The sequence below is a fragment of the Zootoca vivipara genome, chromosome 4 (genome assembly GCF_965207765.1).
Source record: "Zootoca vivipara chromosome 4, rZooViv2.hap1.1, whole genome shotgun sequence".
Taxonomy (NCBI): domain Eukaryota; kingdom Metazoa; phylum Chordata; class Lepidosauria; order Squamata; family Lacertidae; genus Zootoca; species Zootoca vivipara.
Window position 1 is genome coordinate 88,702,496 of NC_142587.1, and position 22,217 is coordinate 88,724,712.

General features: G+C 44.4%; 1 protein-coding gene across 1 annotated transcript; it reads right to left on the bottom strand.

Annotated features, from left to right (window-relative positions):
- Positions 1 to 17,412: 17,412 nt before the first annotated feature.
- LOC148686041 (melatonin receptor type 1B) lies at positions 17,413 to 18,969 on the bottom strand. The gene has a single exon (XM_088668417.1). It carries the CDS (start codon positions 18,878 to 18,880, stop codon positions 18,083 to 18,085), a length of 798 nt encoding a protein of 265 aa, XP_088524543.1. The 5' UTR covers positions 18,881 to 18,969; the 3' UTR covers positions 17,413 to 18,082.
- Positions 18,970 to 22,217: the final 3,248 nt, after the last annotated feature.

A 22,217-nucleotide genomic window follows, 5' to 3' on the forward strand; every position in this document is an offset into this window, starting at 1 on the left:
GGATGTGGCCACCGTCGCATGCTGGCAGCTTCTAGGAGTCACAGGTGAGAGCTGAGTGCAGGCAGGGTGGGGACCAAAGGTGGACAAATGTGTTACCAGACACCATGGGAGACAAAGGGCAGCAGGCTGGCCTCAGCTGATGCAGGCACTCCCAGTACTGACCTGCCGGGCATCTCCACCCTCCGGTGCAGCCAGGAGGTATCAATCTAGACTCCAAGAGCCTAGATACGCTTCAGTAGAATCCACGTAGCTTGAGCGGTGAGAGAGAGAGAGAGAGAGAGAGACGTGTTGGCTTATTTACAGGCATTTATTAAGCATATCTCAGGAGAGAGGAAAAACATGTCCTCTCCTTCTTCATCAGCACAGCACAGCAGAGCGAAAGCAATAGCAATATACAACGGAAGTGCACAGACATGTGACATACAACAGCTGTTGTTGTTGTTGTTTAGTCGTTTAGTCATGTCCGACTCCTCGTGACCCCATGGACCAGAGCACGCCATGCACTCCTGTCTTCCACTGCCTCCCGCAGTTTGGTCAAACTCATGTTCGTAGCTTTGAGAACACTGTCCAACCATCTCGTCCTCTGTCGTCCCCTTCTCCTTGTGCCCTCAATCTTTCCCAACATCAGGGTCTTTTCCAAGGATTCTTCTCTTCTCATGAGGTGGCCAAAGTATTGGAGCCTCAGCTTCAGGATCTGTCCTTCCAGTGAGCACTCAGGGCTGATTTCCTTCAGAATGGATAGGTTTGATTTTCTTGCAGTCCATGGGACTCTCAAGAGTCTCCTCCAGCACCATAATTCAAAAGCATCAATTCTTCGGCGATCAGCCTTCTTTATGGTCCAGCTCTCACTTCCATACATCACTACTGGGAAAACCATAGCTTTAACTATACGGACCTTTGTCGGCAAGGTGATGTCTCTGCTTTTTAAGATGCTGTCTAGGTTTGTCATTGCTTTTCTCCCAAGAAGCAGGCGTCTTTTAATTTCGTGACTGCTGTCACCATCTGCAGTAATCAAGGAGCCCAAGAAAGTAAAATCTCTCACTGACTCCATTTCTTCCCCTTCTATTTGCCAGGAGGTGATGGGACCAGTGGCCATGATCTTGGTTTTTTTGATGTTGAGCTTCAGACCATATTTTGCACTCTCCTCTTTCACCCTCTTTCACCTTCCATACAATAGCTATGCGTCCGTAACTTAAGGTGGAACTGAATTCCCAACAAAACTATCCCAGAAAGAGCATGATGTGTCCCCCAGCAGAGGTACTATCCCTAACACCACCCCCTCACAAAATGATATTTCGGAGAAACACGATAAATTGTGAATGAATAAACTCAGCGCTGTTCCCCCTTCCCCCGAAACCTGATGAGTAACACTTCTTCCGATTTCCCACCCACAAAAGCCTGTAATGAAGAAGTGCAACTGAATGACAGCCAGCTATTTAAAGCAAAATAGCAATAAAATGCTGTGGCATCATCAGATCAATTGAGATTGCATAAAGCTAAAGCTAAAGCAGGGGCTTAATCTGCTTCATTAAAAAAAAATGGATCTAGTGTGGTTTGTATCTCTTGGCGATATTGCTTGATTGCTTTGACAAAATGAAGGTGGCGGCGGCAAAATAACACAGGAGCAAGGAAAGGTGGGGGAGGGGAACCCGGGGGGAGGGATGTTGCACATTCAAGGCTGGTTAATGCACTGCTCCCCCCCCCAACACTTCTACTGGCAAGTAGGTTCTACATGTTGCAGGGCATAGGAGCAAGCTAGGCTCAGCCAACGACTCTGACACCTGGCTTGAGAGCAGTACATGTGAAAAGGATCTAGGAGTCTTGGTAGACCACAAACTTGACATGAGTCAGCAGTGTGATGCAGCAGCTAAAAAAAAGCCAATGCAGTTCTGGGCTGCATCAATAGGAGTATAGCATCTAGATCTAGGGAAGTAATAGTACCACTGTATTCTGCTCTGGCCAGACCTCACCTGGAGTACTGTGTCCAGTTCTGGGCACCACAGTTCAAGAAGGATACTGACAAGCTGGAACGTGTCCAGAAGAGGGCAACCAAAATGGTCAAAGGCCTGGAAACGATGCCCTATGAGGAACGACTTAGGGAGCTGGGTATGTTCAGCCTGGAGAAGAGAAGGTTAAGGGGTAATATGATAGCCATGTTCAAATATATGAAAGGATGTCATGTGGAGGAGGGAGAAAGATTGTTTTCTGCTGCTCCAGAGAAGCGGACACAAGAAAGAAGATTCCACCTAAACATTACTGTGTCCAGTTCTGGGCACCACAGTTCAAGAAGGATACTGACAAGCTGGAACGTGTCCAGAAGAGGGCAACCAAAATGGTCAAAGGCCTGGAAACGATGCCTTATGAGGAACGGCTTAGGGAGCTGGGTATGTTTAGCCTGGAGAAGAGAAGGTTAAGGGGTGATATGATAGCCATGTTCAAATATATAAAAGGATGTCATATAGAGGAGGGAGAAAGGTTGTTTTCTGCTGCTCCTGAGAAGCGGACACGGAGCAACGGATTCAAACTACAAGAAAGAAAATTCCACCTAAACATTAGGAAGAACTTCCTGAGAGTAAGAGCTGTTCGGCAGTGGAATTTGCTACCAAGGAGTGTGGTGGAGTCTCCTTCTTTGGAGGTCTTTAAGCAGAGGCTTGACAGGCACATGTCAAGAATGCTTTGATGGTGTTTCCTGCTTGGCAGGGGGTTGGACTGGATGGCCCTTGTGGTCTCTTCCAACTCTATGATTCTATGATTTAAGTCCCCAATCCTGGCTCAGCTGAAGAAATGCCACCTAACTTGCTTATCCCAGCTTAGCCAGGGCTCAGTTGGCTGAGCCAAATCTGGCGATGCTCTGTTCCCACAGCTAGAGGCATAAATGCATAAATGCTTCTGAATACCAGTTGTTGGAGACCACAGGAGCAGAGGCAAATTTAGGACAGCGCAACTGGTTTCCCTGCACAGTACACAGGGCCCAAGAGAGCACCTCCCTGCCTCCTTCCCAAAGTCTAGTTAGTGCTTGGCTTTGGGAAGGATGCTTGATGACAGTGTGCTAGAGTCCCTCTGCTTCCTTCCCAAAGCCTAGTTAGCACTTGCTCAGCTTTGGGAAGGCAGCATGAGGGCGTCAAATTTTGGCATCTCACAGGGGACCATATTAACAAGGTCCACCTCTGACAGTGGTGGAGAAGTGCTCTTGTGCTCAGATCCTGCTTGCTCGTTTCCCACAGGCATCTGGTTGGCCACTGTGAGAACAGGATGCAGGACTAGATAAGCCATTGGTCTGATCCAGCAAGATCTGAGCCAAAGTAGAAATGTTGTTGTTGTTTAGTCGTTTAGTCGTGTCCGACTCTTCGTGACCCCATGGACCATAGCACGCCAGGCACTCCTGTCTTCCACTGCCTCCCACAGTTTGGTCAAACTCATGTTCGTAGCTTTGAGAACACTGTCCAACCATCTCGTCCTCTGTCGTCCCCTTGTGCCCTCAATCTTTCCCAACATCAGGGTCTTTTCCAGGGAGTCTTCTCTTCTCATGATGTGGCCAAAGTAGAAATAAGCCCCCTAAAAGCTTAAACTTCAGAGACCCTAATCCTGGAGGGGCCCCAGAAGCAAATTTAGTCCACATTGCTTTAAAAAAGAGAGTCTGGTAGACCCAATTTGAGTCATACGACTCAAATTGATTTTTTGTTTTGTTTTCAACTATCCCAAAGTCTGAGAGTCAGTAGCACAGATGTTGTAAAGGTTGTTGTAAACAATCCCACTGAAGAAGAATACAGTGGTTACCCAGACCTTGTTGCTGGTTGCAAAGTGGTCCCCATAACAGTTCGAACTTCAGAGTCCCAAAAATGTAGCTCCACCACTGACTCAGAAGGCTTCCTTTCTGCAGACATATCCCCAATGCATGGACAGTGTGAGGATGGAGCTAGCATGGGATGCAGTGAATGAGGGAGAGCCAGCAAGGGTTTCTCAATACAATTGCATGGACAGAAGAGCACTCAAAATAGGCTTTAGCTAGGCTGCAGTCCTATACTCGCTTACCAGGGAGTAAGCTCTACTGAACTTGGTGGGACTTACATCTGGGTAGATGTGTATAGGATTGCACACTGTAGTGACGTGTGATGGTGAGGATCTTATTTGTTTGCTCCTAATCCAAAAGAGTGTGAGGACTTCAGGAATGGCGGAGCAGTTAGGTAAGTGTAAGCATATATACAAAGTTGTTGCAGAAGCCCAGGTTCAACTTCAAAGGAGAAAAATCATGGGGTTTCTGATCTGACTTTCATGAGAATGAGCATTGATCCTGATTTGCTTGTGGGGTGTTTACACATCTTTCTGTTACTCATTCGTTCATCCCACACTTTTGAATGAAATTCCCCATAATTTTCCAAACCACAAAATGTCCGCTTTTTTATTTATAAAAAAGTAGATTAGTTGTGAATTAGACAGAGCTCTTTAGTGCTCTTTAATTGCGCACGCCTAACGTTCTGGTGTGTGGTTCAATTGTTTCCTCAAAATAATGGCAGTCCGGAGGCAATAATCCCTAGAAATTGCACACTGCACTTTTTGCGTGATAGAAGACCGTGTTAAAGCATCATGGTAAGGTGATCTGTTAGAGCTCTGGGAACAAAGAACATGTCAGGCAGGCAGGACATATTCTTTTGGCACTCTTAAAAATTATGCTTGTTTCTTGCTGTGTTAAGATCCGCAAGATGCAATTTGGTCATTTGTAAACTATGTCCTGTAAGGCCTAAATGAAACCCCACGTTGAATAAATGGCTGCTATACTCTTATGTCGGAATCTGCCATGATTGTGAGGGGCTAAAAATGCTCTTTTCATGGCATGGAGTACAAATATTCATCAATGATTCTTCTTCTTTCGCAGTGAAAAGATGATTGCCTCCCCAATTTTTTTGTCATCAGATAACAATACATTTATGTTGTGTGTGCATTGTATTTTCTGTCTCTAGGCTAATGCATCTCCTTTTGACGTCACTATCAATAACCCTGCATCCCTGAGTTAATCTTTCCTATTTAAAAAGATAATAGAAAAAGGCACAAAGAAGAAGACTGACTGAAAATAATTCAGACATTGCCGTTAAGATCTCTGGATTTCTGAGTTGCCTGCATATCCCTGAGCCCAATTCAAGGTATTTGTGTTGACATTAAAAGCCTTAAATGATTGGTTTCCCCATACTTTAAGAACTGTTTGACCCATTGCATATTTGCCTGATCATAGAGGTCTTGGGGAGAACCACTGCTATATTTTTGTGTATGGATCAAGTCAGAACAGGCCATATTTCTGTGTATGGATCAAGTCAGATCAAAGGCATTGTGCACTGTCTGTCTGTCTGTCTGTCTGTCTGTCTGTCTGTCTGTCTGTCTGTCTGTCTGTCTGTCTGTCTCTATATCTATCTATCTATCTATCTATCTATCATCTATATCTATCTATCTATCTATCTATCTATCTATCTATCTATCTATCTATCTATCTATCCTGTATTGCCTTTATAAAACTCTCCCATGGGTAAATACTTCTATTCATTCAGAATTTCCTTATAGGCCAATCAGATTGTTTTGAAATTAGATTGTTATTAGGCTGTGTGGCAAAATAAGGTGGTGTAGTGGTTAGAGTGTGAGACTAGGACTTTGGAGACCAGGATGAATGAAGATCAGGAGAACCATCTTGAGCTCCTCGGAGAAAAGACAAGATATAAATGCAATAATAAATGACCATGTGGATATGGTACTTTTTGTAGTGGTCCGAAATAAAACATAATCAAACATAAGGAAGAAAGCGTAGAATTTCCGTGTGAGAGTTTTTAATAATATTTACTAAGGAGAACAATGTCAAAGTTGAAGTGAATTTGTTTCTTTGCTCAAAGAGAATGAAGGTCCCTTTGCCCCACCTCCCCCAAGAAGAGGAAAAAACCATAAATGGCAAACATTACATAGGATAGGTTAATAAATTGAACAAAACATTGAACATCCATGACAAAAAAAGCAGCATGCCAATCAAGTTCTGGTTAAAAAACGAAACCCAAAGCACAATAAAGGCTTACAAATTTAACAAACTGTCTAGTCCTTTGAAGAAATAGCAGAATATTTTTTTATTTAATTTAGTTTTCTGCACACAGTTGGCTATGAAGAAGAAGTTGCTTTACAAGTCTTGAGAAATTCTGGGAGGATGAAGGCATGAACAGATTCTTAGATTGCTCTGCTATAGTCCAACACAGAGCTATGGCACTTATGGAAGAATGATTAGTCATGTAGTGGAATCGGTATGTCTGAGCCATATGCCCCGATCTATAGACCCATGGCTGCTCATGTGCACCTCGATATCTTGTGAACATGCAACCTGATGCTCATGTGCTGCGCATACCTCAGCTACATCGGGAATCACGCGCACAATTGGGTGCTGCATGCAGAAATCTCCAACCTGATTTATTAGCTGGGGCTGCATGGCCCACAGTTCCGTAAAATATGCTGCAAATGCAACAACCAAAGGTTCAAGGTCAGGAAGAGGAGGAATTGGAGGAATTGTATGGAGGAACTGGACTGAGATCATGTACAGTGGTGCCTCACTAGACGAATTTAATTCTTTCCACGGGTCTATTCTTATAATGAAAAATTCGTCTAGCGAATCCCATAGGAATGCATTGATTTTTGGGGGGATTTTTTTTGCCCATAGGAACGCATTAATTGAATTTCAATGCATTCCTATGGGAAACCGCGATTCGCTAGACAAATTTTCCGTAAAACGAATTCAACCTCCGCTAGAAAAAACTTTCTTTAAGCGAAAAATTCGTCTTACGGGGCGTTCGTTAAATGAGGCACCACTGTATTTACTATTTAAAAAATAAGTACCCCACCTTTTTCTCCGGAGAGACTCAAACAATAATAAAACAATTTTGTGATTTTTAGGTTGTAACTGCCCTGAGACCTGCGGGTATAGGGTGCTGCACAAATTTATTTATTTATTTAACAAACAGAACGGAGCAAACATAATCCCTAAGCCACACAATAATTCACTCACATCCCAAAGTGAACAATATCTTTAACTAATAAATTTGTCTTTGGTTGTCTATGCAGTAGAGGTGAGGATGCTGCCTTGTATCAAGTCCATCTTGGGGCAGATCTGCACCCATCGTTTATAACGTTATAAAAACGTGTTATTAAAATGCGACACCAGGGGGTGCTGCAGAGCAGCGAGCCACCGGCAATGGGAAACTGCATCAAACGTTTTAAATGTTTTCAAATATAACGTTCTATAAGATCAATGGAGATCCGGCCACAGTCAGCACTGTCTCTAGGACTGCAGACAAGAAACATTTCCCAGCCTTACCTGGAGACATCAGGGACTGAACCTGGGAACTTCAGCACTGAAGGCAAATACTCTACTGCTGAGCTAGGGCTGAGATAGTCACCCAGAAGAAGCAAGTAACATTTTATTGCCTGACCGCGCAGGCTTGAATTTCCATTTCTTATTTAACCAGGTTAACATTTCAGCTCTCCTTCCTCACCCAACAGCAGACTGGCCCAGCTGCAGCTGCAGATTTGACTGGCTTATGTGTATGTATACCACTAGCCCCAACCAATGATCAGAGAAAGTGAAAGGTATACTTCCACAACAACTGGTGGATACCCCAGTGGATACCGTACAGCCCCAGCTGCTTTGCACTCACTGTTGGATCTGGGCCCCGCTCTTCTGCATTCATTTCAAAGCAGAGGGGCCTTCTCTGGGTTCCTCCCAGGCTTTGAAACTCCCTCCCTCCTCCTGTTGGCCGGGGGAGACTTTCCCGTTCCAACAGGCTTTGGGAATCAACTGATTTTAATGAAAGGGCTGGTGCCATGATGTTTGTACTGGAATTATTGGTATGTTCAAAACAGGTTTTATATATGTATACAGTGGTACCTTGGGTTACAGACGCTTCAGGTTACAGACTCCACTAACCCAGAAATGATACCTCAGGTTAAGAACTTTGCTTCAGGATGAGAACAGAAATTGTGTGGCGGCAGCACGGCAGCAGAGGGAAGCCCCATTAGCTAAAGTGGTACCTCAGGTGAAGAACAGTTTCAGGTTAAGAACGGACCTCCAGAACGAATTAAGTTCTTAACCCAAGGTACCACTGTATAGCTTAAATTCTACCAGTGTTTAATTGTATTTTAATGATTGATTGCCATATGTTTTTAGCGGTTCTTGTTTTTATCTGTAAGTTGCCTTAAGTCCCAGCAGGAAAAAAGAATGGGGTGAATATAATAATAATAATAATAATAATAATAATAATAATAATAATAATACAGTCATACCTTGGAACTCAAACAGAATCCATTCCGGAAGTCCGTTCAACTTCCGAAACATTTGAAAACCAAAGCGCGGCTTCTGATTGGCTGCAGGAAGCTCCTGCAGCCAATCGAAAGCTGCGGAGGCGGAGGCCCCCGTCGGCTTCCAAAAGAACGTTCAAAAACCGGAACAGTCACTTCTGGTTTACGATCGTTTGGGAGCCGAAACTCCCAAGGCTTTCGGGAGCCGAGCTACTGTGCTTTTTAAAAGGTACTTTTACCTTTTAGGGGAAAAGGTACCACTACTTACCATGCCACAATTTAAATATTTGGTCGGGAAACGTGCTGGTGTTGTGTAGCCTTGAGTACCCCCAGAAAAAAGCACTAATCCTCATTATCATCTGTCCACAGAGAGGAATGAGCATGTCAACCAGCTCCCTCCATTTAAATGAAGAAGGAAGCCAGTCTGTCAGAGCTCCCTGTGAGCATCAGGATGCATGCGTGTTGCAGAACCAGGCATATATATCACAAACACACACACACACCTTGGAATCACTTAAAAATGGTATTTACTAGTACAGTACAGAAGTGAAAGTGGTAGAAAGAAGGACAGAGTAGGCGCATTGCGCAGTGCCAGTTCTGTCAATGTTATACAGCAGTGAGGGCTATTAGATGTGCCATTGGGGCACTTCTTCTATTCAAAGGCTCACTGCCTGGCAGCTGCCTCCAACAGCATCGAAGAATCCAGTTTTGAAGTGCTGGTAGCTGAACACGCAAGCCTAGTCTAGAGTTTATAGTTGCTAACTGTACAAAACATTCCCAAAGTGTGAAAAGTCTGCTTTCAGTCTGGCACTGCAGTTGACATTCCATGCTATCGGGAGCAGAGGGAGGGAGGGAGGGAGGGAGGGAGGGAGGGAGGGAGGGAGGGAGGGAGGGAACGGCAGATGACAGGCAATTAACCCCATTTCAAATAGGTAAACGCCTTTGACGCACAGTCTTAAAACGCTGCCGTGTGGCTTGAGATTGACCCTGCATGGACAATGTTTAAGAAAGCGCCCTTCTCATGCTGGGCTTCTGTTCTCCACCTGCACACAATTCCCAGTTAACTGCGGTTCCAAGAAAAGCAGAATGGCCCTTAATTTTCAGATGTCACCTCAATTTCAGATGTGGTGTGTGCAGCATTGAAATCTAGTTCTTACTACACCTGCACTAAACCTGCATTGAAGGCTGTGGTCTAAACCACTGAGCCTCTTGGGCTTGCCGATCAGAAGGTTGGCGGTTTGAATCCCCGCAATGGGGTGAGCTCCCGTTGCTCTGTCCCAGCTCCTGCCAACGTAGCAGTTCGAAAGCACGCCAGTGTAAGTAGATAAATAGGTACCACTGTGGCGGGAAGGTAAACGGCGTTTCTATGCTCTCTGGCACTTGTCATGGTGTCCCATTGTGCCAGAAGCGTTTTAGTCCTGCTGGCCACATGACCTGGAAAGCTGTCTGTGGACAAATGCCAGCTCCCTCGGCCTGAAAGTGAGACGAGTGCCACAACCCCATAGTCACTTTTGACTGGACTTAACTGTCCTTGGGTCCTTTACCTTTACCTACCAGCTCAGACTGCTGGTAGGGGCTTGTATGATCCAATTCTCCTCCACCTAAAAAGAAATCACAGCACATAGAAAACAGGGGGAAAGATTCCTAAGCTACTCTTCTCCCTGAAATATATTTTCCCATGCTCAGGGATTTGTTTTGTGTCCAGTGCTATAAGTCGCCCGCTACAGTTTAAAGTAGTACAACCCAGGTACAGATTTAGCAATTCAGCAACAAGTAGGTCTGAATAAGGATGCATAAGGATGGTTAAGCATCAGAGAGCTTATGTTTCCCCCAAAGTAATGTTTTGCAAAATTGTGTTCTGGGACACCCTTGGAATACAAGCCCTATTGGGGGCAAACGGTGGGATTCTAAATAACAGGACTGGCCCAGGGCGAAACAGGAGGAAAACGCTGGCACCCTGTCTCTTCATTTACATCTTCTCTTCATTCTTATCTTCAGCAACATCTGTTTACAACATCTTTAGCACCTCACGGTATTGGAAACAACGTTGAATTTATCTTTGTTGGTATCTCTATGAACCTATCCAAAAGAATATCTAAAGACGGAGTTTTACATCTGGAAAACATATCAGAACTGGACATTCAGATGAAGTTAAACATTTAACAGTATATTGGTTGTTTTCAGAATTGTCAGTTTGTAAGTTTCTGTGGCTTTCACATAAAGCTTTATTTATACAGTATACAGATTTGTCTCAGAAGTTTGATAAATAACATATGCTGATCAATGCATAATTGCTTTAGAGTTCATTGCGTATCGCCCATAGGGTTGCCAGACTCAATAGAGGACAGGACTTCTGTGCCTTTAATTGCCCTGCTCTCATTTGAGTCTGGGAACCTTAAAGAGAAACCAGCAGACCCTTTGCTTGGAAATTAAACAAAGGGTCTGCTGGTTTCTCTTTAAGGTTTCCAGACTCAAAAGAGAGCAGGGCAATTAAAGGCACAGAAGTCCTGTCCACTATTGAGTCTGGCAACCCTAATCGCCCATGTGTTGCATGTTTTATGTCATACGAAGAAGGTTGTAGGGCAGGATAGCCAATACGATGCCCCCCCCAGATGCTGTTGGACTTCAGCTCTCATCAGTTTTAGTCAGCATGGCCAATGGTCAATGTTGACAGGAGTTGTAGTCCAGTAGCATTCAGGGGCATAGCTGTCAAGTTCTCCCTTTTTTTAATATTCCCTTATGCTGAATAGACTTCCTCGCGAGAAAAGGGAAAACTTGACAGCTATGTTCAGGGAGCATCATGTTGGCTACCCCTAGTGTGGGACAAAGGGAACTCCTCCTCCTCCTCCTCCTCCTCCTCCTCCTCCTCCTCCTCCTCCTCCTCCTCTGCATGCTTTGACAGCATATCAGGTGGTGAACAACCCACCACCCACCACTGGTCAAATAAAATGCCTTCTTTACAGAAAGTGTTAATGAGTTCCAGAATAATTCTGGTTGCTGCTGGATCAGACTAAAGGCCCTACGTAGTCCAGTATTTTGTTCTCATGGTGTGCTGCTGGAACATGATGCATAGAAAGGCGGCTAAGTTAGGGGTTGGGGAAAACAAATCTGTGATATGGTCTGAGGGAATGTGATACAGCAACCTTGCTGAAGCTAAGCAGATTTGGGTCTGGCCTCTGCCTGGATAAGACTATCTTAAAAGCTTACGTGTGCCACCTTGAGTTCCAAGCTTTAGCTACTCCATATCACGATGAGAACACATGAAGCTGTTTTATACTGATTCAGACCATCGACCCTTCTAGCCCAGCATTGTCTCTGCTGACACCAGCCCTCCAGAGTTTCAAGGAGGAGTGTTACTGATCCCCTGCCTGAAATGTGGAGGTCTACTGCCAGTCACTGTAGACCAGTGCAGACCTTGCTGTAGACAAGATGGAGCTGGATGGACCAATGGCCTGACTCAATATGGGCAGCTTCCTGTCTTCCTAAGGTTCTTTCCTGTCACCTTCTTCCCGATCCTTCTTTTAAGAAGATTCCACCTCAACATTAGGAAGAACTTCCTGACAGTAAGAGCTGTTTGGCGGTGGAATTTGCTACCAAGGAGTGTGGTGGGGTCTCCTTCTTTGGAGGTCTTTAAGCGGAGGCTTGACAGGCATATGTCAAGAATGCTTTGATGGTGTTTCCTGCTTGGCAGGGGGGGGTTGGACTGGATGGCCCTTGTGGTCTCTACCAACTCTATGATTCTATGATTCTAATGGGGGATGGCAAGAATTGAACCTAGGACCTTTTGAAACTTTCTGTCAAGTTTCCCAACTCTGTTAGCTAAAACAATGTCTTTCTTAGCCAGAACTTCCAGTGTGCCTCTTTTTATCATGGTGCAGTGCCTCTCCTTCAGTTTCTCAGCTACTTTCTCCCCCCATGAATGAAGGTTGTGTTTCTCTACCTCCTTTGCAGGACAGTTCATAATTTCAGTGGGTATGGGGCTGAGTTAACCTTATCATAGCAAGGTGGCTGAGGGTAGTGTGGTCTGACTCAGTAGAAGGTAGCATCCTGTGACTTCTACAACAACAATGGACAGCTGTGTCAGGAGAGTGAAGACAGCTTCCCTGGCTTACCAGACTTCCAGGCAAGCCCAGCTGAGGTTTATAGGAAGCGTGGGGGACACAAAAGAGCTGCAGGATGTAGACTTCCGTAAAGATGAAATGAAAAGAACTGATACTCATTTTTTTAAAAAAGCAACAAAAAACTGGCCATCTTGAAAGTAAGGTAAAGTGCAAAACAAAACAAAACCCTGCTCATGAGAATGTTACCCAAATGTTCTCTCCTGTTGGATAATTTTTGGATGCAATTTCTTTTCTTGTGAATTGACAGCAAATGTTAGGGTGGGGTGGGGGAAACACAAAGAAATATTTGGCACAGCACTAACATATCTACTAATGATATCATTTAAAATGTTCTGTGCCCTGAAACGAACTCCTTGTGAAAGCATTCTAGGCATCAGTGAGATTTCAGCCATGCCATCATGACACAATAAGTGCAGGAGCTTGGCGGATTCTCACTTAGAGGTGGTTTTTGTACAACTGCTGAAACCTCATCGTAACTCCTGAAATTTGGGTCTAGGACTTTTGCCGTCTGAAGAAACTGCAGGATCTTTTTTTTTTTTGCCGGAGAGCACATAACAGAGACATAAATATTCCATGCCCTCGTCGTGTTTTACAAGCTCAGGTCAACTTGCTACTAAGCAAGAAGAAAATCATTTTGCTCTTACATCTTATTAGTGATATCCTTTACAATGTAATTAAAAATAGCACTTGTGCTGGAGGTTAGATCAAGCCCGTTGCAGTTACAAAATATTTACAATAAAATAGACTTCGGGTCATAAGGCCAAGATTTATCCGTCCCCCGTCCTCCATTGCCCCCAGATGTAGCTAATAGCATAGCAAAGGAGCCGAATGAAGGGGTGGGGAGAAAAAGTCAATGACACATTATACAATTTGACATCAATTCCTCACATGCTTGATAAACCTTGAGGCAACCTCTGTATTTAGTATGGTAGCATTCATAGTACCAGCTGGTGAAAACAACAATTCCCAACAGATTAGGAAATGGGATTTCCCCCCAGCTCCAAGAGAAAGTCCTGCAGAAAAATGCAATATACAAGATTCGTAACATATTTACAATCTTTTATTTCTGCACAGAGAAAAGTCTCTTTAAAACTCTTCACCTCATGCACCAATTAAAAATAAATAAATAGAAGCACACAGACAAAAGTTAACCCTGTTTGAATTCAGACATGTCCTCAACCATTGGGAGGGGAGAGAGGTAGCGAAGCCACATTCATAGAATCATTGTAGAGTTGCAAGGGATCCTGAGGGTCATCTAGTCCAACCCCCGGAAATGCAGGAATCTGAACAAAAGCATCCATGACATCTTGTTCGTTATGTTTGACTAGCAAACGTTCTGTCATTATGACTGGTGTGGTGTGGATGACTACAGGGCAATTAAGCAGGTGGAGAGGAGGAGACCAGCCTGCTCTCTGTGTTGCCCCAGCCACTGAGAATCAAGCCCTGCTCTTCATCTACATAGTGCCACATTGGGTTCTGTCTCTTGGTCATACTAGACTGTGACACAACAGTAGGATTTCGATATAGCTAGATCAGGGGTCAGCAAACTTTTTCAGGAGGGGGCCAGTCCACTGTCCCTCAGACCTTGTGGGGGGCCGGACCAACCCTCTCCCGAAAGGACCTCTTCGGCACTGCGCCATCGTTATTGTCTACCTCAGCCTCAGGGTCCCACTTAGCTCTTGGCCGTACGCAGCCGCCTCAGAGGGAAGGAAGGGGCGTCGCCCAGAGGCGTTCGCGGCTTAGGATTGGCTGCTTCCTGCAGCCAATCCGAAGCTGCGCCAGCATCATGGAAGTCAGTCCCTGTGCAGCGAGGCCTCCACACCGTGCCGGTTTAGCATGGAGACCGACTGAGCAGGCGGCAGGGGCTGCAGAGTTCGCGGGCCGGATTTATGAGCCCGGTGGGCCGCATCTGGCCCCCGGGCCATAGTTTGCTGACCCCTGAACTAGATCATCAAAGCCCATCAAAAGCTTCTGGTTGAGCATAGACCAGATCAAAAATTACAGAGCGAAACCACACTGTCAGGGAATGAACTGAAGAGGAGGCTTGGGAAGCAGCCCCTCCTTCCCCTTTGCTTCCCTCGGAGGAGGAGGGGGAGTGGGGGGAACCGGTTCCTCTTTCTCCAGTAGTTTCCAGAGAAGAGGGAGACAGTAATTAATAATAATAATAATAATAATAATAATAATAATAATAATAATAATAATAATTTTATTATTATTTATACCCCACCCATCTGGCAGGGTTTCCCCAGCCACTCTGGGTGGCTCCCAACAGATCACCTAAAACAGAATAAACGTCCCTAAGCATGGCTGCCTTCAGATGTCTTCTAAAAGTCCGGTAGTTTTTTATTTCCTTGACATCTGGTGGGAGGGTGTTTCACAGGGCGGGCGCCACTACCGAGAAGGCCCTCTGCCTGGTTCCCTGTAACCTCACTTCTCACAGTGAGGGAACTGCCAGAAGGCCCTCGACACTGGACTTCAGCATCCAGGGTGAACGATGGAGATGGAGACGCTCCTTCAGGATTGTATTACAGCAAAACACAGAGCTGCCAAGTTATGAGATCTTAGGGGAAGGAGGGGAAGTTGGAGAACGGCCAGAAGAGACTTTCTCAGAGAGCACAGAAGCTCCACCCTCACTTGTCACTCACTCAGAATTCAAAAGCAAAGGACTCAATGACATTTGACTCCTTAAGCCTCCCATACAGCCATGGGCTGTTGCTGGGGAAGGAAGGAGAGGGGCTCAGAGTAAGCAACGTCACCATGGTGTGCCTCGCTCCAGAATTGCTGAATAAAAACCACAAATAAGAATTCTCTGGTTTCTTCTTTGATCCTTGATGCTACCGGGGGAGGAGAGAATCCATCGAGCCTGACACACACATTCCCTATGCCTCATATAACACGAGGGGAGGTGCCCCATATGAGTTTGACAGAATCTGCCCATCTCCAAGTTAGGCATGAGCTAAACTGCCGATTCCATCTTGTTTCATTCTAACTGGCACTCAGTCATAGCTCTGCCTTGTCCCATTTTGTGTGGACTTCTTTTTGTCAGAACAGACCCGAAGTCCATGTTTAGGCTGCCTGCATTTCGTATCCACATTTCACATAAAATATGCCACTTTCGATGCTTTTATCCTTAAGATACCAATGTGTGTTTTTGTGCACACTTTTCCCAGACCGAAACTATATTGCAAAATCTGGAGATGTGCTTAACTATATTGCAAAATCTGGAGATGGCAGCAGCATGCTGGTCTGCAAGTGAGCTCAGACTAGGTTGGTCCACTGCGAAAAGCAGACCAATATACACACACACACACACACACACACACACACACACACACACACAGTGGTGCCTGGCTAGACGAATTTAATTCGTTCCACAGGTCTTTTCTTATAACGAATGCATTGAATTTTTATTTATTTATTTTTTTGCCCATAGGAACACATTAATTGAATTTCAATGCATTCCTATGGGAAACCGCGATTTGCTAGACGATTTTTTCATAAAACGAACTTGTCTAGCGAGGCAACCTCTGCTCGAAAAATCCTTTCATTAAGCGGAAATTTCGTTAAGCAGGGCATTCGTTAAGCGAGGCACCACTGTATATATATATATATATATATATATATATATATATATATATATATATATATAGTTTGGCCCGCCACTTGGTCTGAGGGACGGTGGACTGAAAAAGCTTGCTGACCCCTGTTTTAGAGTTATTGCCAGCATGGTAAGTTGCACATGCTGAACAAAATGCACATCGCATGTGTATCTTTGGTTGGAAATACAGTAAATGCAATCCCTTCACGGAAACCCATTATTTAAGAGAGAATAAAATGCTTGAGAGAACACACCTCTCTGTTCTGAAAGCAGTAGGTGTCTGAAGTGTCATCATCTTCCCCCTGCTCCCCCCCCACTTTTTGCATTATGAACATTAAACTTCAGTTTTCTTTTCTTTCCCTGACATATTAAGTATATATAGATATATATTCAAATGCTGGTATTAATTCTGTAAATCTTCAAAACGGAGCTGATAATTTCTTAAATATGCAACTATACAGAGGTCTCCACACAGTTTCGGTATATCCTTCCTGAGTTTCAAAGTCACACTAAAAACATATAGCCTCTGCCAAAGTTTACTAAAATAGCTTTTCTTCTTTGCCATATCAGAATTAATTGCCCCTTGCATTTACAGGGTCTTTACAATGGGAGGTTGCGAGAGGGAACTGAATCAATGTTAGGCAGTAAAGTGTCAGAAAAAAGGTAAAGAACATACAGTTTTTCTACAGTTGAAAAACGAAGTATTGCTCATAAAAGGGAACATTCACCTTGAACGAACAATGAGCGTGATTCAGTCAAAGTCAAATACTTCTGAAGCCCAAAGAATTCTGGATACTGTAGTTTGTCACAAGTGCTGGGAATGCTAGCTCTGCAAAGGTTAAACTACAGCTCCCAGGATTCTTTGGGGGTTGAGGTGTGCCTTAAACAAGTTTGCAGTCTAAGGGGGCAAGCCAAACCCCAGCGGCAAATTGCAGAGGGCAGAAAGGGGCGCAGAGTAGCAGAGCCACCATTCCATTTACAGCCTTGTCCTGGTGGCAGGCGATGAAGGTTGGGCAAGAGGATTGTTGTGCCAGCCTGGAGCTCATGCAGCCATCATGCCCAAGTAGAACTAGATGCCATCTCATGACAGCAGTGGGACAAGCTGTCACAATGCCCAAACTGGACGATTGTTCACCACATGATAGGTCAGCCATGTCAGCTCAGAGTTGGAATGGACAAATATGCAAGTGCCAGTTTCTCATCCCCCCCCCCAAAAAAACCCCAAGTCTGGTTTGCCCCATTTCTGCATCGCGTTGTGAACTGTGTTATAAATCTGCATGCAAAATTTGTACTCGTTTAAGCGCTCGTTTTTGTACTAATGCACACATTTTTGCAATAATTCCCCCCTAATATTTTTGAACATTATTTTTTTTTACTAATATGCTTGTTCCTCTTATACAGGCTTTTCTTTGTATGAGTATTCTGCTTGGGAAATGGCACCATTTGGAGGAGTGTCAATTCAAATGATAGCTGTAGTTTTGGTTTGCACATAGTTTCAGAAGGTCCAGATTTCATTGATCTGCATTAAAATGAACGGATTTATCTTTCTTTGTCTGTCCCCTAAAGCTTGGGGACAATATCTGTTCTATACTATACATAAGACAGGGCTGGATTCAGCTGAAGACGCAGTCATTAATTTTCTTTTCCCTGAAAGGAGGGGAAATTGTTAGAAGTCACCATCCACACCACGTCCTCACAAGACAGTGCAAGCATTCTGCTTCCTGAGAACCATATTTTGTACAAACGTTGAAGGACCCTGGTAGACCTGCTGTTTCTACATCAAAGTCCACGGCTGGCTTCAGCCTGTTGGTTTGTTTACCTTCTTCCTCTGTATCTGAATCCCAACTTCATATTGATACCTAGCTATCAAATATAGAAAGATGTAAACAGAAGGTGCGTTGTCAAGAAGACAAGATTCCAGCCGTCACAGCACGCTCCTTCGGTGGGGGACAAGACAGGGCAGGGTAAGCAGGAACAAGATGTACAACTTTAAGAAAAGCATTGTTGGAATTCACAAAACGGTGCCCTTTTGCGCCCACTGTCCCCTTATCTACAAGGTCTCAGTTTTGAACTGGTCATTGTTATTTAAAGCAGGAGACGGTTTGCTCTTCTGAACTTCGGTCCCTGCTTTGGAAGTGTCATGAAAAAGCAGCCTCGGCACCCACAATGACATTAAGATCCGTTTGTATTCCTTCCGGAAGTTTTGGTTCAGAAGTCCATAGATTATTGCGTTAAGGCAACTGTTGAAGTAGGCCATGAAGTAGCTCACCACAAACAACCACTCGGGAACCCTGGGCGCTATTCCAGACGGGTTTATGGCCACAGCCAGCCCAATGAAGTTCAGCGGCGCCCAGCAGAAGGCAAAGATCACAAACACAACAAACATGGTGACAAAGTTCCTGAAGTCACTCGGCTTCAGCCTCAGCTTGACTTCTGATTTTACTCTCCTCCGCACTTGGATCACCAGGATCCAGATTCGAAGGTAGCAGAAGCACACGATGCCGATGGGCACGACGAAGTGGATGACGACCACAGCGATGGTATAGTAGGAGCTGGCTGTCTGGGTGAAGGTGCACGAATAGATGCGCGGGTCGTACGTGAGAGAGCCGACGAAAAAATTGGGCACCGTGGCGATAACCGTCAGCACCCAAATCAAGCAGACGTACAGCATGGTGTTCCACCAGCTGTACACTTTGTCATATGTGAAACTGTGGCATATGTAGCAGTACCTGTTGATTGCGATGGCAGTGATGTTGAAGATGGAGCCGATGACGCTCAGTCCCATCACAAAGCCGCTTGCTTTACAGTGCATATCCCCCAAGGACCAGCCATTGTGGAAGATGGCCATGAGCACTAAGGGGAAAGGGTACAAGGCCACCACTAAGTCTGCCAGGGCCAGGCTCACCACAAATGCATTACCTAGGAGAAGGAGAGAGAAAGAGGGGGAAAAACACACACATCATAATAATAATTCATTGGACATCCCAACTCACAGGAAACTAACAAACAACAATAAGGAGCAACAGAATACCAGAATTTCATGCCTGTTAAGACTGAAAATCCAACTCTAAAATACAGGACCCTCCCCCTCAAAAAAACTGAATATTGTGTTCTACCTATGCCCACCTGAAGAGTCTTAGGGACAATCACCCAAACACAACACTATGTCTTCACATAATGGTCTTCAGAGGGTGCAATTGGGAGGGGGGAGGTTGGTGGCTGCCTCTCAGTAATAGTCAGGAAGATATCTGCTGTTGATCTGCCAGTAAGTCTCCCTTCCGGCCCCTCAAAATGGTGGAAGTCCCCTCACTTTTGCCGTCATGATTTGTGATTTAAACTCAAGGATACCCAAAGTTGAACCCCTTCAGATGTTATTGGATCCATCATCCTTCAACGTTGGCCACGCTGACTGATGGGAGTTGGGGGGGGGGTCCAACATCTGCAGGGCACCATCTTGACTACCCCTGGTATAAACTTCACAACAGCATGCCTGTCAGTTCATAATCTTCTTTGACTCTGCTAACTGATCAGGATGCTGGCAGATGGAATGACCATGCCCATTCATTTCTCAGAACTGCAAAGAAAGCCCTCCATCCCACAATGGGGGAAATTGCTTCTGGGTTTCAGGAAACCTCAGGAGGGGGAAGTGCTCTTGTGTTAGGGTCCTGCTTGTAAGCTTCCCACAGGCATGTGTTTGGGCACCGTGAGAACAGGGTTCTGGACTAGAGAGGCCACTGGCCTGATCCAATAGGCTGTTCTTGTGTTCCTATGGCCTTAACCAAGCCATTTGTATCTTAAGTTTCCTGTCCCTAAAATGGGCGCAACATCCAAGATTTATAATGAACTCAAGAAGGTGTTGAAAAACACATTTATTAAGAAACCAGAAGCATTTCTAGTGGGCATTGTCGGTAAAGAGATTCCTAAGAAAAATGTTTCTTTTTTTATGTATGCCTCGATGGTGGCAAGAATTTTACTAGCCAAGAACTGGAAATCCCATGTATTACCAACAGTTGATGACTGGCAGATGAAGATGATGGCTGAGATGACCGGAAGGATCCGCAACCGGGGAGAAGAAGCGGCAGAAGAAGAATGGAAAGATTTCAAGCTATATTTTAAAAAAATATGCAAAAGTTACATATTAAGATCAGAATTAGGATAAAAAGAAACTGTGGAATGTATGAATATGTTAAGTAGAAAGGAGTAAAATAAGTTTAGAAAATGTTATTAAAATGTATTAGAAATTGCTAAAAATTAATCTGGTAAAGAACCACAGTAGATGGGAGCCCGAGGGGGTCCCCATATATAATGTGAATGAAAAAGGAATAAGTAATTCGGATTTCTGTGTTTATTTTTTCTTTTTATTGTTGTTATTGTAGTGCCTTGTTATATTTTCTGTTGTGTTATTCTTTGTTGTGATTATTTTTTTAAAAAAAAATATTAAAAATTATTATAAAAAATAAAATAAAATGGGCGCAACACCAATTTCCTTTGCAGGGTTTGCTTATGAGGGCGAAATTACTCCTTTTGCAAGCTTAAAAAAGAAAAGAAAGGAATGATAGCTAACAGCCCATGTTATGGACTGATGGTTCATGATGCAGTCCGTTTGCTAAAGCTAAGCATGTTTGGGTCTGGTCGCTGCCTGGATGGGAGACCACTGGCTTGAGTTCCATGGAAAAAGAGAGACAGGATTTAAAGGTATCAGATAGAGATATTCTTGAACAGTGACTGTAAGGGGGACTCCCTACAGGGAGCCAGCCCCCATCATCCTGACATCTACCTCATCAAGTACAGAGAGCACCAGTGGTTCTGAAGCAGCCAGAGGGGGAGGGAGAGACTCGGAGGGAGAGAGAAATCAGAGTGAGGAACAATGGGAAAGCTCGGAGGCGGAGGGATGCAGGCAGACGCTTGGGGATACTGCAGAACCAGGGAACCGACTGCTGAGGGAGGAAGCTGAAAGGGCATTGCTCCTTCCGGCGCCAGAAGTAAGGAGAGCGCCACAACGCAGGTCAAGGGGGCGGCGTTTTGGGGGTGCCCAGACTACTTTGCTGGCATAGGAACAGACGTACGCCATTGCCGGATTCTGATTCGGGATGAGAGGTCATGTTTTAAGCTGTCTCTACACTGTAAATACTTTGCACAATAAAAGTCTTTAAAGACAAACTGGACTCAAGCGGAGTTACTCTAGAGTAGCCACGATGACCCTCTGACAGTGACAATGAAATATTTGCCTCTTCTGATAAATGGCACAAATTGAACTGACCTACAGGAATGTACTTTCCTTTGAGTGATGATGAGCTGCGTTCTTTCAACCCCTTTATGTTCTGCCACCGGAGCAATTTGGAAAGAAAGCACCTCCTCTATACCCTACCGAAATGCTGACAACAATGTAGAAAACTCAAAGCAACGAGAAGCCAGTGAAAAGAAAAGCTTTCAAATGCTCAGAAGTTTCTGGGATCCTTGAAATGCATTCCTCCCCCTCCTGGCAAAGGAATGGGAGCTCTTTGTCAATCTTTAAATGATGTTCCTTTCATCACTTTGCGCTCTCTCTACAAAAAGCAATTCCTTTCTCCCCGCCTCCCAACAGCAGGATATTAAAATTGATATTTGCAAAAAAAAAAAAAAATACGGAGCGCATTTCTCACAACATTTCTTCTGCAGAGTTTGCGGGATGAAGACCAAGTCAAATCCGCAGTGGCTTCCCAGCTGTATTTATGATAGGAAAGCTCTCAATAGTAGGTTTTTGATATCTGGGCAGTAATGGGTATTGGGAGGGGGGCTTTAATTGGATCGCTGTTTGCTTGCCTGCTTTTATGAAAATAAAAGTAATATACACCACTTTGCCCCATATATGCCCACTCAACCCCTTTGATCTGTCGACCTGGCACTATTAGAAGTGCCTCATAATACTCATCCTGCAGTCGTGTTAGAAATCGGTCATTTGGTGTGGTTGGTACATAAACTTTGGAACTCCCTGCCTATTGACACCAGGAAGATGCTTTTGTTATTTTCTCTTTTGGGTGCCTGCTTAAAACATTTTTGTTTAGGCAAGTCTACCCAGATACACAGGACTCAGCATGTTTTCATCCCTTTTACTATTAATTTTAATTAATGTTTTAAATTGTTTTAACTGTTGTTTTTACTGATGATTTTAATATTTCTTGTACACCATTTGGAGGTCTTAATAT